Raw genomic sequence first — 12949 nt, 5'->3', positions numbered from 1 at the left:
AGTGTTACTATTTATATTTTGTAAAAAATTTTGAAGTAAATCTATTTCCGATCTTGATGTCTCGAAGTCGCGCGACCCATCAGACATGGCTGTCTTGCTCGTGTCCTCTAAAGAGACAAAACAAGAAGCCGCCAGAATCGGCCAAAACGTGTGCGATTGGAGCGTGCCTTCCCCGGTGTTGCAAGTGCGCAGGCAAAACGGTTCGCTTGCCAAATTGCGACGTTCGGCCTTGTTTAGTTGGCAAAAATTTCGCTATACGATCAGATTTTATTTTTTTTTCCTCGGAGCGTATTAGACCCTGTTTAGATTGGAGATGAAAATTTTTTGAATGTCACATCAGATGTGTCGGAAAGATATCAGAAGGAGTTTTTAGAAACTAATAAAAAAACAAATTACATAGCTCATCAGCAAACTACAAGACAAATCTATTAAGCATAATTAATCTATCATTAGTACATGTGAGTTACTGTAGCACTTAAGGCTAATCATAGAGTAACTAGTTTTAAAAGATTTGTCTCATATTTTTCAATCAAACTATGTAATTAGTTTATTTTTTATGTATATTTAATGTTCCATACATGTGTCCATGGGATGGACGAAAAAAATTTGGGTGGGAACACAAGACAGCTGCTAAGCGCGTGGTGTGTCGGTCGCTTGTCTCACCAAACCGGCGACATGGAAGCCAGCTCGTCGCTTGTCTCGGTGCCGTCCGCCCGACAAGCGGCGCCCGCACGCGCTGCGCGTGCACGCCTCTAAATACACAGCCCCGAGCGAGGCCGCCAATCCCGCCGCCGCCCCACCCACCCACTCATCCACGCAAAGCGAACCCGGCCGCCGGCGACGCAGTCCGGGACATCACAGCTACAGCTAGCGGGAGCCGCAGCGGCGATGGCGGAGATCCCGGTGATCGACCTGCGCCTCGCCGGCTCGTCGCGCGAGGAGTCCGCGCGGCTGCGTGCCGCGTGCGAGCGCCTGGGCTGCTTCCGGGTGACCGGCCACGGCGTGCCCGCGGGGCTGCTGGCCGAGATGAAGGCCGCCGTGCGCGCGCTCTTCGACCTCCCCGACGACGCCAAGCGCCGCAACGCCGACGTCATCCCCGGCAGCGGCTACGTGCCGCCCAGCGCCGCCAACCCGCTCTACGAGGCCTTCGGGCTCCTCGACGCCGCCGCGCCCGCCGACGTCGACGCCTTCTGCGCGCGCCTCGACGCGCCGCCCCACGTCAGGTTGGTTGGCAGTACACCTGCCGCACAGAAGAAGGAAAAAAAAATTCGCGCCTTTTCTTGGTCCCCTTTCCTCCGCTCCGCCCGCCCCTAATTTGGTCACGGGTAAGGTAAAACGCAATCCGGTGCGCAGGGAGACCGTCAAGGCCTACGCGGAGAAGATGCACGACGTGATCGTTGGCGTCGCCGGCGAGCTGGCCTCCAGCCTGGGGCTGGAGAAGCACTCGTTCCAGGACTGGCCGTGCCAGTTCCGCATCAACCGGTACAACTACACGCAGGAGACGGTGGGCTCCTCCGGCGTGCAGACCCACACGGACTCGGGCTTCCTCACCGTGCTCCAGGAGGACGAGTGCGTGGGCGGCCTCGAGGTGCTGGACCCCGCCACCGGCGAGTTCGTGCCCGTGGACCCCGTCGCGGGCTCCTTCGTCGTCAACATCGGCGACGTCGGCACGGTACGGTACCCCACACCACACGTCTCTGAATCCGCGGCGCGTCGTCGTGGTGGTTTCTGACGCTGATCGAGCGAGCGTCTCTCGTGCGTTTCCAGGCGTGGAGCAACGGGAGGCTGCACAACGTGAAGCACCGGGTGCGGTGCGTCGCGCCCGTGCCCCGCATCTCCGTCGCCATGTTCCTGCTCGCGCCCAAGGACGACGGCGTGAGCGCGCCGGAGGCGTTCGTCGACGAGGACCACCCGCGCCGGTACAAGGCGTTCAACTACGACGACTACCGCAGGCTCCGGCTGTCCACCGGCGAGCGCGCAGGCGAGGCGCTCGCGCGGATGGCGGCGTGACGTGGTGCAGCTGCAAATTGGAAGCCGGCAGCGACAAGCCGTTAATTATAGGCTTACCGTGGGACCGCCATACGCCTACACGAGCAGAGTATTCCATATCGGTTTTCTCGTTGATCCGTTGTATTAATCGTGTGGGGAGAAGGATTATATGTACCTAATTTGCTCTACTGCTTAATGAAAGACATGCCCAGCACGATCTAAAAAAAACTACCGTGGTGCCATGTGAATTGCTATGACTCTGATCAATAAAATCCTGTAACACTTGCGAGTCTAGCACACGTGCAGCCAGGGATACACATATGGCCTTGTTTAGTTCGTAAAAATTTTCAAGATTTTCCGTCACATCGAATTTTTAGTCGCATGCATGGAGCATTAAATATAAACAAAAATAAAAACTAACTGCACAGTTTACCTGTAATTTGTGAGATGAATCTTTTGAGCCTAGTTACTCCGTGATTGGATAATGTTTGTCAAATAAAAACGAAATGCTACAGTAGCCAAAAACAAAAATTTTTGCCAACTAAACAAGGCTATAGCCATGAAATGAGATCCTTTGTAATCGAGTATTCGTAGTCGACTCACATGTAAACTTCGCCACCTAAAGGTAGGCCTGATGCTGATTAGGCCGAGTGCCAGTGGTAAATGTACACCTTTTTATCGGATTTAGAAGTCGTTTTAGATAATATTTAGGTTAAACATCGAGAATATAAATCATTAATAATTTTTAAATTGTTAAGTTTGTAAATGTAAAAATTATATGAGTAGATTTGTGTTGAAAATTTTTTTCATAGATATATACCTATATCATTTTTTCTAAAAATTTTATAAAAATAAGAAGTTAAAATTGCGTTTTGGCGACCATGTTGCTGTACTAAACGACTTGTAAATCCGATACGGAGAGAGTACTGTGTAGCTGATTCTAAGCATTGTTAATGATTCTGATAAAATGATGGTTAAATATATGCTGGTACCCTTATAGGAACTTTTAAAGCATATCACGTTATATGTTCACTGTGTAGATCTACTCACTTAGAATCTAATAAAATTAGATTTTTTTTTTAATTTTAGGATTGTTTTATAGTTTATTACGATTTTCAAAGATTTGGAAAAAATAAATTTAAAAAACCAAAACCATTATCATCACTGTATTAAAATCATCGTACAAAACCGCTTGAGAGAGTTATTTGACCACTTTAGTTTTAGAAAGTTCAAGTGATAGAAAACTCGGTTTTATAGTTTGGAAAGTAAAGTAGCCTACCCTATAGTTAAGGGGGTTATATAGACTTTTTCGGGTACTAATTTATCAAAATATGTTAGAAAGAAAAAAGAAATGAAAGTTGCTTAAAAATTGAAAAGAAAAGAGAAAAAATATGGGCTTTTATTTATTGGCCTATCTACAGGTCCATTCGATCAGGGCAATCCACGCACCGCCGCGTAGTCTTTTCCCCTTCCTCCAGCGCCGACGCTCACTCGCTCAGCGGCGCTCAGGCTCGGGCCCTCAGCGACGGAGGGGCAGTCCCAGGCTCGGCGGCGGCGTCAGCGGCTCCCCCTCCTGCCTCTCGCCAGTCGCCTCACGCCCTCGCCTTCGTCCTCCGCGCACCGGCCGGCGACCCTGCGTACGCACCTCCCTCTCCCCTCCCGCCTCTGCTGTACCGTGGGAGCCCGGCCAGCTGCCCAGGGTGGCCGGGCCTTGGCTCCGCCGGTGAGTAGAGGCAGATCCGTATGTCGATACTCCTCTCACCCGCCTGTTCATCATTACGCCTACACCAAATCCGTTATGGCGCTCACCGGAGGATTGCGGCTGCCATGACCATCACGATGCGGGACCGTGGCAAGAACCGGAAGCCCACACAGCGTGGGCGGTACCTCAGCACAGAGGCCATCCAGGCCGTCCAGTCCCTCAAGCGCGCCGCACGGCGCAGTGCCCCCTCTGCATCCACTGCTGCCACGGTGGAGCCCAAGCTGCGACGCCTCCTCAAGACAGACATGGTCGCTGTCTTCCGCGAGCTTGCCGCGCAGGGTGAGGCGCTCTTGGCCTTCCAGGTATGTGGTGTTATATGTATTTGCTTCTTCACCGACAGTCCACATGAAGCTGCTATTGCAAATGGCACATGAAGCTGCTATTGCAAATGACTTTTGTGGGTATTTGGGCGTTGTAAGGCAAATTCTTCATCATATTCTATTGATCAATTACCTGTGAATACACAAATTAGCAAATAATATGTAAAATAGTTATCCTGGGGTAACCTAATTCCTCTCATGGGGTTATGCCATGCTTAAGTTGTGCCCACTGCCGAAATTTTTAAAACTAAAGCATGCCTTAATTCTCAATGATGCTTAAGCAGATAAGAAATTTGAGAAAAATGGTTTAGCTAAAACCTATCAGCCTTTATAAACTACCCCTAACAGATGTGTATCCAATATAGTTGTTTATAAACCTCATTTCTGTTATATAATGGATCCGCTGTATTTCTAGTTTGTCACCAATTTACCATCGGTTTATAAACTTCTAATTTCTTATAGTTATACCTTTTTAATGTTAGCGTCTATAAATGGCCTTTTTGGGGGATTATTGGATACATATTCCTGGTAGATTTTGCCATCTATTTATTGTTGTTTAGGCCAACAAAATGAGATGATCCATGATACATAAAAGGTAAAAGGGATTAAGGAATTGTTAATTCTGATAGGTCTTTGAGGAAATTCGGAAGGAGCATTGGTACAAACCTAGGTTGCTTTGGTATGTAGATCTTGTTACAGTGCTTGCAAGCAAAGGTTTGCGGATTGAGGTCGACAGAGCCTGTTCATATCTGAAGAAGGAACAGTTAGAACCTGATACAGAAGGTTTCAATCTGCTTCTGAAGGAACTCCTAGATGCTGGGTTCACACAATTAACAATGGACTGTTTCCGTCTAATGAAATTGTGGGACAGTGATCCTGACAGGATAACATATACAACATTGATCAAAGGTCTTGAATCCCTAGGAAAGATGGAGCTATCTGCTGGTATTCGGTTGGAGGCAGAAAATGATTACGGTTCCTTGGACTTCCTCGATGAAGTGGAGATCGATGAGGCTTGCAGAAGTAGTTCTTAACAGGATGCTTCAGTCTTGCTCTTTGATCCAACCAGCAGGAGTATCTCTTTCTGAAGTTTAGAATGAGACTATACAGAATCTTGGTAAATCATTCATTCCTAGATATACGCAATTTTAGAAATTAGAAAAGCAGAACTTGTTGCAGACTACTAATGTCTAGCTGTTAGTTATGTATCCAAAAATCTTGAAGGGCTACCTGCAGTTTTGATTGTACATACTTAGCTTGATTTTTGTTCGAGAAGTCACCTGTGTGGCTGTCTAATCATACTGTTATTCCCTGAAATATAGTGATATTACTGTTTTCTCTTCGCAAAACTGTATTCATTTTTATGTGTAAATGTTTACATATCTCCAGAGAGTAGACCACAAAGTTGTACCCGGATGGCAGATTCAGAACATGAGAAAAAACTGTACTGATGACTCAGATTTAACTTGATAGCGTATTTGTAAAAGCACAAGCTATGTGATATTTCCTGGAGTACTATTCATTTGTAGTGTTTTCAGATTCCCATTTCTGTCGGGTAATGTTCATATGACTAGTAACAGAACAAAAGAGCCATTTGGATGCAACATGAAGGATGGTGGCAAGACAAAGGATTACTCAACTTTTTCTTGGTAGCCATCCACATCCTGAAAAAGCCAACCCATCTACGAAACACGAAGAATCTACAAAAACAGAGTCTGCTAGTATCTATCTGCATCATCCATTTCAGCAATCTGAACCGCATGCAACTTCTCCCCAGGGCTTGTCGCTACGGCGTGATGCACACCAACATCATGTCATGCTAATGCATCGGGGGCGGCGGCGGCCGCATCTCCCACCGTGATCGCGACGGGTCCAATCTCCTCGTCCTCGTCCTCCTCCTCCTCGTCGTCGTTCATGCCGCCGTTGCCGTAGTAGTCCACCGCCGGCTCCTCCTCTGGGATCACCTGGTTCGAGACCTTCCAGATCACCAGGCCCTTGGCGTCGGGGTGGAACACGACACCGCGGAAGCGGGGCGCGGTCTCCTTGAGGCGGAACTCCTTCATCCTCCACACCGTCTTCTTGCGGCGGGGCCCGGCCTGGTGGAACGCGAACCTGCGGCGGAACGCGTAGACCTCCCCGTCACGGCCGCGGTACTCCTTGTCGCCGCCGTACTGGCGCCAGCACCCGCCCGCCGCCACTTCCCGGACGTCGTCGTCGTCCTCGGCGCCGCTGCCCTCCGCGCCCGCGGGCTGCGTGGCGAAGAAGTAGGCCCAGACATGGCCGTGCAGGCCCCTGTTGCGGCGCGGGAACGGGAGCGCCTCCGGCCGCACGGCGTAGACGTCGACGCCGTCGGCGATCGTGTCCTCGTAAGGGTCCTTGATGGCGCCGTCGCGCGCCCTGGCGATGAGGTGGTCCTCGAGGAGGCTGCGGGCCTTGGGTTGGAAGACGAAGCCGGCGGGCAGCTTCAACATGGGCCGCGGCACCCTGTCCGGAGCCTGGACGGGAGCAGTGGTGGTGCCTTCCGGCGTCTGCGCCATGGATGGATCGCGCACACGCAGGACTCGTCCCTCGGTTTCAGTTGGGCTGAGAATCTGAATGAAGCAATCAGATGATGAACTCCCCTGTCTCCTTCAGACTTTATCCTGTCACCGTTCTCTCCCGTGCTCGCCTGGCGGCCTCGTCTCCTGGGCCCGGGCCTCCGCCATCACCTCCCACGGTCCCACCTCCGTCCCCTCCCCTGCCAGGCTGCCTGCATCCGTGGCGGAGCCCAAAGCCCGTACCCAAACCTCGGCTCGCGTCTCATGCTCCCACTCCCACTCGCACGTTGGTGCAAAATATTATTTTTTTTTGTTGTGTTTGGTTTATTAATAAAAGTTTTTAAAAAATAACTTAAATTTAATTATATTTTTATATTTTTTTAATAAGATGAGTGGTCAAATTTGAGGTGTAAAAAGTCAAACGTCTTATAATTTAGGATGGAGAGAGAGATTTCTAGAGTTGTTGAAGTCAGTTTTGTTAGTTTGATCAAATTTATAGAAAAGAGTGAGAAGATTTACGACGCTCACTAGTACCGTTAGATATATTGTATTTTATTAGGAGTTAACCTATTCAACTTTGATCATTTATATAAAAACATTAATGTTATAAGTACATAAGAAATATCATTAGATAAATAATAACATAAAATTTTATAATACTTTGAGGTATAAATATTCTCAAATTTAAGAAAATTCAACTTGGTTTTATAAGTGCAATCAAGCCCTATGTGAGATAACGACTACATAATTAAGAGGACCACTAAAATTTATCGAATTGACAAGCATATGAGAAAACAACGAGGACACTAGAAAAGGTTATGATGGTGGACTCATTGGAGCCTTAAATTTTTTTTATATTTTAAAATTAAGTATAGGAACCGACAAACTATCAAGGGGATGTAATACACAAGCTTTAATGTGTAATCAAGTACTCAACTCTAATCCACCATACACAAATTCTCACCCATAGCAAAAGCCAGCCAAAGCTTAACTCGTATCTTTTGTTGCTAGGCAGCGTGGGAGTGCTGCATAATTATGTAGCATGGCCGCACAGGGGCAATGTTGTGACTTAACGGCTAGATGGGAGGTAGGGGTACTTATACCCTCTCTTCTACCTCTCAACGGCTAGCTAGCGCATTCACTGCCTATCTAACTTTAGACAAGCTCTTCTGAAGCCATTGAAGGCCCCTAAGCTCATCTCCCACTCAATCCCTAGTGATTCCTTGTGAGTTTGGCCTACAAAATTCACAAGAGAGCTTCACAAACTGAGCTCCAACTCCTAAAGCACTTAGTTCACATTTTTTTTGCGAACGACTTAGTTCACATTTAAGCTAGTGTGTTGCATCGTCTTGGAGAGAGAGAGAGAGAGTTCCTAGTTGGCTAGGCATCATTTGTCGAAGCACTACAAGCACTTGTGGGTGCTCCAGGAAGTTTGTAACTTCCCCATCATCTAGTAAGAACTCTCAGTTAAGAGACTTGTTCTCTTAACTTGAGAAGAGGATACGGTTCGGTGAAACCAAGTCTTGTTGGCTTCCTCAACAACGTGGAGTAGGCAAAGCCTTGGTGGCGATATGAACCACAGGATAAATTTTTTTGTCTTCCTGTTCTTGTTATTTGTTTTGTAATCTACTATGTGTTACTTCTCATTCTAGGGTTTACTCTTGATCTACTTGTGCTTGAGCTTCATATCATGGAGAAGTGGTTAAATAGGCTCTTTACTACCTTAGCAACATTAGTAATTTACTCAATCTACTTTTTCATCTAGTAGTTTTTTAGTTGTGTTCTCGATGTGCTCTGATATATGGCAATACCATAGTTGTATTCAGAATCACTTGTTACTAACCGTTGCTTTAAGCTAAAGTTTTAAACAAGCATATTTATCCCCGTCTAGGCTTGTCTGGTCCTTTTCAAGTCTAATTCTAGAATTATATTTTTTAAGAATGATGGAGTAGTTAAGGCTCTACTTGGCAATAACTCAAGAAGATTTAGCTTCTCCTGCCATGTGTGCTATAGCAACACTATTTATCGATCACTATAGCAGAAGCTCCTTTTTTCTCTTTAGGCTAAAATAAACTAGCAAAAAGGAGAAGTTGGTGAAGCCAACTTAAAAAGACTTCACTAGATTCTAATATAGTAGCGCTACAATGCAGAAGTCGAAGCTTCTACAAGCCCCATCAAAGAGGCCCTAAATGTCATCCACAACCCATCTTTCCAGTCACGACTCTTCCTCACTGGCCACGATCTTTGTGCCCTATTTGCCTTTTTTGTCACTAGGCAGGCACTGAGGGAAAGTGATGGGTACCCGTAAAGACTAGGGAGTAGTGGTGGTCAAATAATGAGACAACTATCTCCAGCCTCCGTTGATGCCATCACGAATGCTCGCTCATTATTAGGGGCATGTTTTAGTTGGCTTGACTCTTGGGATGCAGGTAAGCTATTACATCCTACACCTGACCTGGCGCGTCTAGCTAACACCTTGTAGCCTAGTTTGTGTGAAACAAATTCTTCCATTTCTAGCTAGCCTGGCTTCGGGCAGCGTGTGCGAGAGGGAATAGCGATGTAGGCACGAAGCCGCTCTATGCATCCTGACCCGCATCTAGCGGACGATCCCATCCTCAATTACCTTAAGAAGAATCAAACAGCTCTAAATTCAGGATCGACCTGTCCCGTTCCTAATCGTCCTACCAACCAAACACAAGTCCAGCTCATTCGTTGTCCTTCCTCTACCACGGCCTTGCGTTGGGCTCTCAGGTCTCGGCATCTAGTTGCACAAAGTCACGTTATTGTCCATATTACCTGTAATCTACTGAACTTCGCAAATCTATGGTAACATTTACCACATTGTCCATATACCTGCAATCTTTCAAACATGATGATAGATATATAGCCTAGTAGTCCTTTGGCCTATATATATAGAAAAAGAAAAGATATGGCCTTGCGATGGTATTGTTGCTCAGGCAATAGAGATTTGGCATTTGGGTGATTCGCTGCAAAAAAAAAAAAAAAAATGGCGTGCAGCAGACTCCGCTTTCATTCTGGGGTGCTTATTCCTCTTAACGTTTAGCATCTGTTTCCACTCTAGTTACACTCTTAATCTTAAAGATAATAAAATTGTTCAGATGACTAACACAACGAAAGGGCCATTTGGATTCAACATGAAGGATGCAGGAGAATATGGTAACCTGAAATTTGAGAAGAGAGTTGCATGGCTTCCTTGACTAGCTTGAAATTTGCTGTCTGGAAACAAGACAACTCTTTTTTTTTTTGGGTAGCCGTCCTGAATAACAAAATTTGATAACACGAAAAAACCTGCAATACAAAACCAGAACTGCCTGCTGTGCTATCCATCTGCTTCAATTCCGAAATTCTGAACCGCATGCAACTGCTCCCCGTGGCCCGTCGCTACGGCGTGATGCACACCATCACGGCGTGTGGGCGGCGGCCGGCGCATCTCCCACCGTGATCACAACCGCTCCGATCTCCTCCTCCTCGCCATCGCCGTCGTCGATGTTGTAGTAGTCCACCGCCGGCTCCTCCTCTGGGATCACCTCGTTGTAGACCTTCCATATCAGTGTATCACCAGGCCCTTGGCGCTGGGGTGGAACTGGAACACGACGCCGCGGCCGCGGCCGCGCAAGGCGGGCGCAGCCTCGTTGAGGCGGAACTCCTTCATCCTCCACACCGTCTTCTTGCCGGGGTCCCCGGCCTCGTGGAACGCGAACCTGCGGCGGAACCCGTAGACCTCCCCGTCGTCGCCGACGTACTCCTTGTCGGCGCCGTACCGCCTCCAGCACCCACCAGCTGCCACGTCCCGGACGTCGTCCTCGCTGCCGCCCGCCACGCCGGATCCTCCTCCCGGCTCCCGCCGCCTCCGGCCGCGTGGTGGTGAAGTAGTAGTCCCAGACCTTGTCGTGCAGGCCCCTGTTGCAACGCGGGAAACGGGAGCGCCTCCGGCCGCGCGGCGTACACACGTCGACGCCGTCGGCGACGAAGCCCTGGTAACAATTAGCCTCGTCGGGGACGCGGCCGAGCGCCATGGGGGAGGAGGTAGCGCTTCATCAGGAGAGGCAGGGCCCGTCGGGATGGAAGACGCAGCCGAACGGCAGCTCCGGCAGCGACCGCTCCGTCTGGACGGGCGCGGTGGCGCTGGCGCCTTCGCCTTCCGGTGTCCGCGCCATGGATGCTGGATGGATCGCTCACGCTCACTGGGCCGCGGTGCACCGCGAATCTGAAACGTGCGGACCATGGAAGCTTCTGGAGGAGTCGCCGCCAGATAGATTTTAATCCCCCACCAAGATCACGGACTCCCCACGCCCCTTGAGCTTCCAACGCTGCTTCGACGCTTCGCCCCGAGCAGCGCAGGAAACCGATCGAATCAGATCAAAACTGACAAACGTGTTCCTATGCCTGCAGGATACCTGTTCTGGGCTTTCCATAGCAGCAGCCGCACGCAGCCCGCAGGTAAAGAAGTCTATTAGTGCTCCGAGCCGCCAGCCTTGGAAACCAGACCGCCCCCCGCTCAGCTCTGCCCTCTGGTGCTCCCGCGTGAGATCCACCGCTCTCCGGCCGGCGTCGCACTCCCCTGCCTGGCTGCTCTGCTGCCCCTGCCGATGAGTAAGGGCAGCTTGCTGCTGTGGTCGCTGGTGCAGGTGCAAGTCTGCATCGTCCAGCTGTGCGTGATCTCGAGCTGGCAGCTGACCGCAGGCCAGGCTGCTGGGGGCGAGTTTTTGTGCCGCCAAGATCCGATCGGGAGGCCGCCGCGGTTGATGTCAAAGCATGGCCGCGAGGAGCTCCACGGCCACAGCTCTGATTGGATCTTCGACGAGGAGCTCGCTGACGAAGGGTATACGAGCGACGGTGGAGGCGTGCCTGTTGTGGAGGAGGAAGAGGGGTGGCTGCCTGACGATGACGGCGGCGGTGGAGCCAAGGGCAGCAGCTCCGGTAGCGGCGGCGGCGGCGGCGGTGATGTCGAATGTCCCGAGTGCGGGAAGTTCTTCAAGAACGATAAATCTATGTTCGGCCACCTCCGGAGTCACCCGAACAGAGGGTACAAAGGTGCTACTCCGCCCGTGAACAAGCTGAAGCTGTCGCCGGAGCCGGAGACGGCCGCCGCATCGCCTTCTTCCCCATCGCCGTCTGGAGGTACCCATCAACCATGCGCCCGACGCGATCGTCCGCTAACCCCGTTCGAGCTAGTATGTACCTACGCATTGCTCACCCTGCCATACCCAGAGAACAGTCAGCCAACCCAACAGGTGCCGCCGCCGCCGCCGGTGCAGCCGCCTTCTTTTTGTCAGAGCGAAACAAACGTCGGTGTCGTCGAACAAGGTGTAGGCACCAGCGATATGGCAGCTGCTGAAGCGCACGCTGATCAATACGGTGGCTCCATTGTGAAAATCCCCAAGAAGAGGCGTAATATGCTCAAAGAAATCAGGGAGGCACACAGGAAGAAGGCGAAGCAGACGAAGCTTGTGCCACCGCCACCTCCGAAGGAGAAGGGTCCGTACATCTGCAAGCATTGCTACGCAGAGTTCTCCACGCACCAGGCCCTGGGTGGGCACATGGCCGGCCATCACAGGGACAAGAAGGTCCAGACACTGAACGATGCCTCCTCGTCCAGGGCACACCAGGGCATGGCTGGCCAGAGCCAGGATTGGAAGCTGCAAGTTAAAGGCGGCGGTGACGATGACGACGGTTGGGGTGACAGTGGTCTGTCTCTGCAAAGGGGCCTGCTCTCCGAGCAGCTCTCCATGGCATCGAACGTGCCGCGGCAGTCTGGGCAGGCGTGGGGAGGACAGATGATAGAGATGCGGCGGCAGCACTCAGGAAGGAGGAGCGGTGGCCTGACACTGGCAGCGCCGGCGCCGGCACCGACTCCGACTCAAGCAGACGACAGAGGTGGGCGAAGGCTGTGGAACATTGACCTCAACGCAGAGGCTACAGAACAGGAATAGAAGGCACCCAAATCTTTTGAGTATTCAGAAGAGTCAGAATACTTTTTTTTTAATTCATCAGATAATAAAGAGACTTGCATGCTGTATGTAGCAACTTATATAGTTGTTTGTGAAAACAATTTGTACCTGTATCTAGAGAACAGCAAGCAATATCAATGTCCCAAGCCCAGATAATAAATCATGAGGACAAGGATTGGCTCAGGCAAATTTTTTTTATAGGCAACAAGAGGGTTCACCTACTAATTGATATACATATTAGAGAAAAGAAGGCAAAGCCTTAGTGCAATAGATCAAGAAACAAAGAGAAAAAATACACAAAATTCTGTAACCATGTTTCTATGAGAGGAAGGTAAGCCACAATGGAAAATGGATAACAATTGCAAAAGT

At 49.8% G+C, this 12949-nt stretch overlaps 2 protein-coding genes across 2 annotated transcripts; both read left to right on the top strand.

Annotated features, from left to right (window-relative positions):
* LOC8058709 (2-oxoglutarate-dependent dioxygenase DAO) lies at window positions 567–2283 on the top strand. Its single transcript, XM_002447990.2, has 3 exons — window positions 567–1223; window positions 1354–1672; window positions 1768–2283. The coding sequence occupies exons 1-3, from the start codon at window positions 889–891 to the stop codon at window positions 2008–2010; spliced, it is 897 nt and encodes a 298-aa protein (XP_002448035.1). The 5' UTR covers window positions 567–888; the 3' UTR covers window positions 2011–2283.
* On the top strand, window positions 3417–5420 carry LOC8073575 (pentatricopeptide repeat-containing protein At1g62350). The gene is made up of 2 exons (XM_021462347.1): window positions 3417–4053; window positions 4701–5420. The coding sequence occupies exons 1-2, from the start codon at window positions 3733–3735 to the stop codon at window positions 5103–5105; spliced, it is 726 nt and encodes a 241-aa protein (XP_021318022.1). The 5' UTR covers window positions 3417–3732; the 3' UTR covers window positions 5106–5420.

This window comes from Sorghum bicolor, chromosome 6, assembly GCF_000003195.3.
Source record: "Sorghum bicolor cultivar BTx623 chromosome 6, Sorghum_bicolor_NCBIv3, whole genome shotgun sequence".
Taxonomy (NCBI): Eukaryota; Viridiplantae; Streptophyta; class Magnoliopsida; order Poales; family Poaceae; genus Sorghum; species Sorghum bicolor.
Note: the sequence above shows the minus strand (reverse complement) of the source record. Positions and strands in the feature narration are given on the sequence as shown.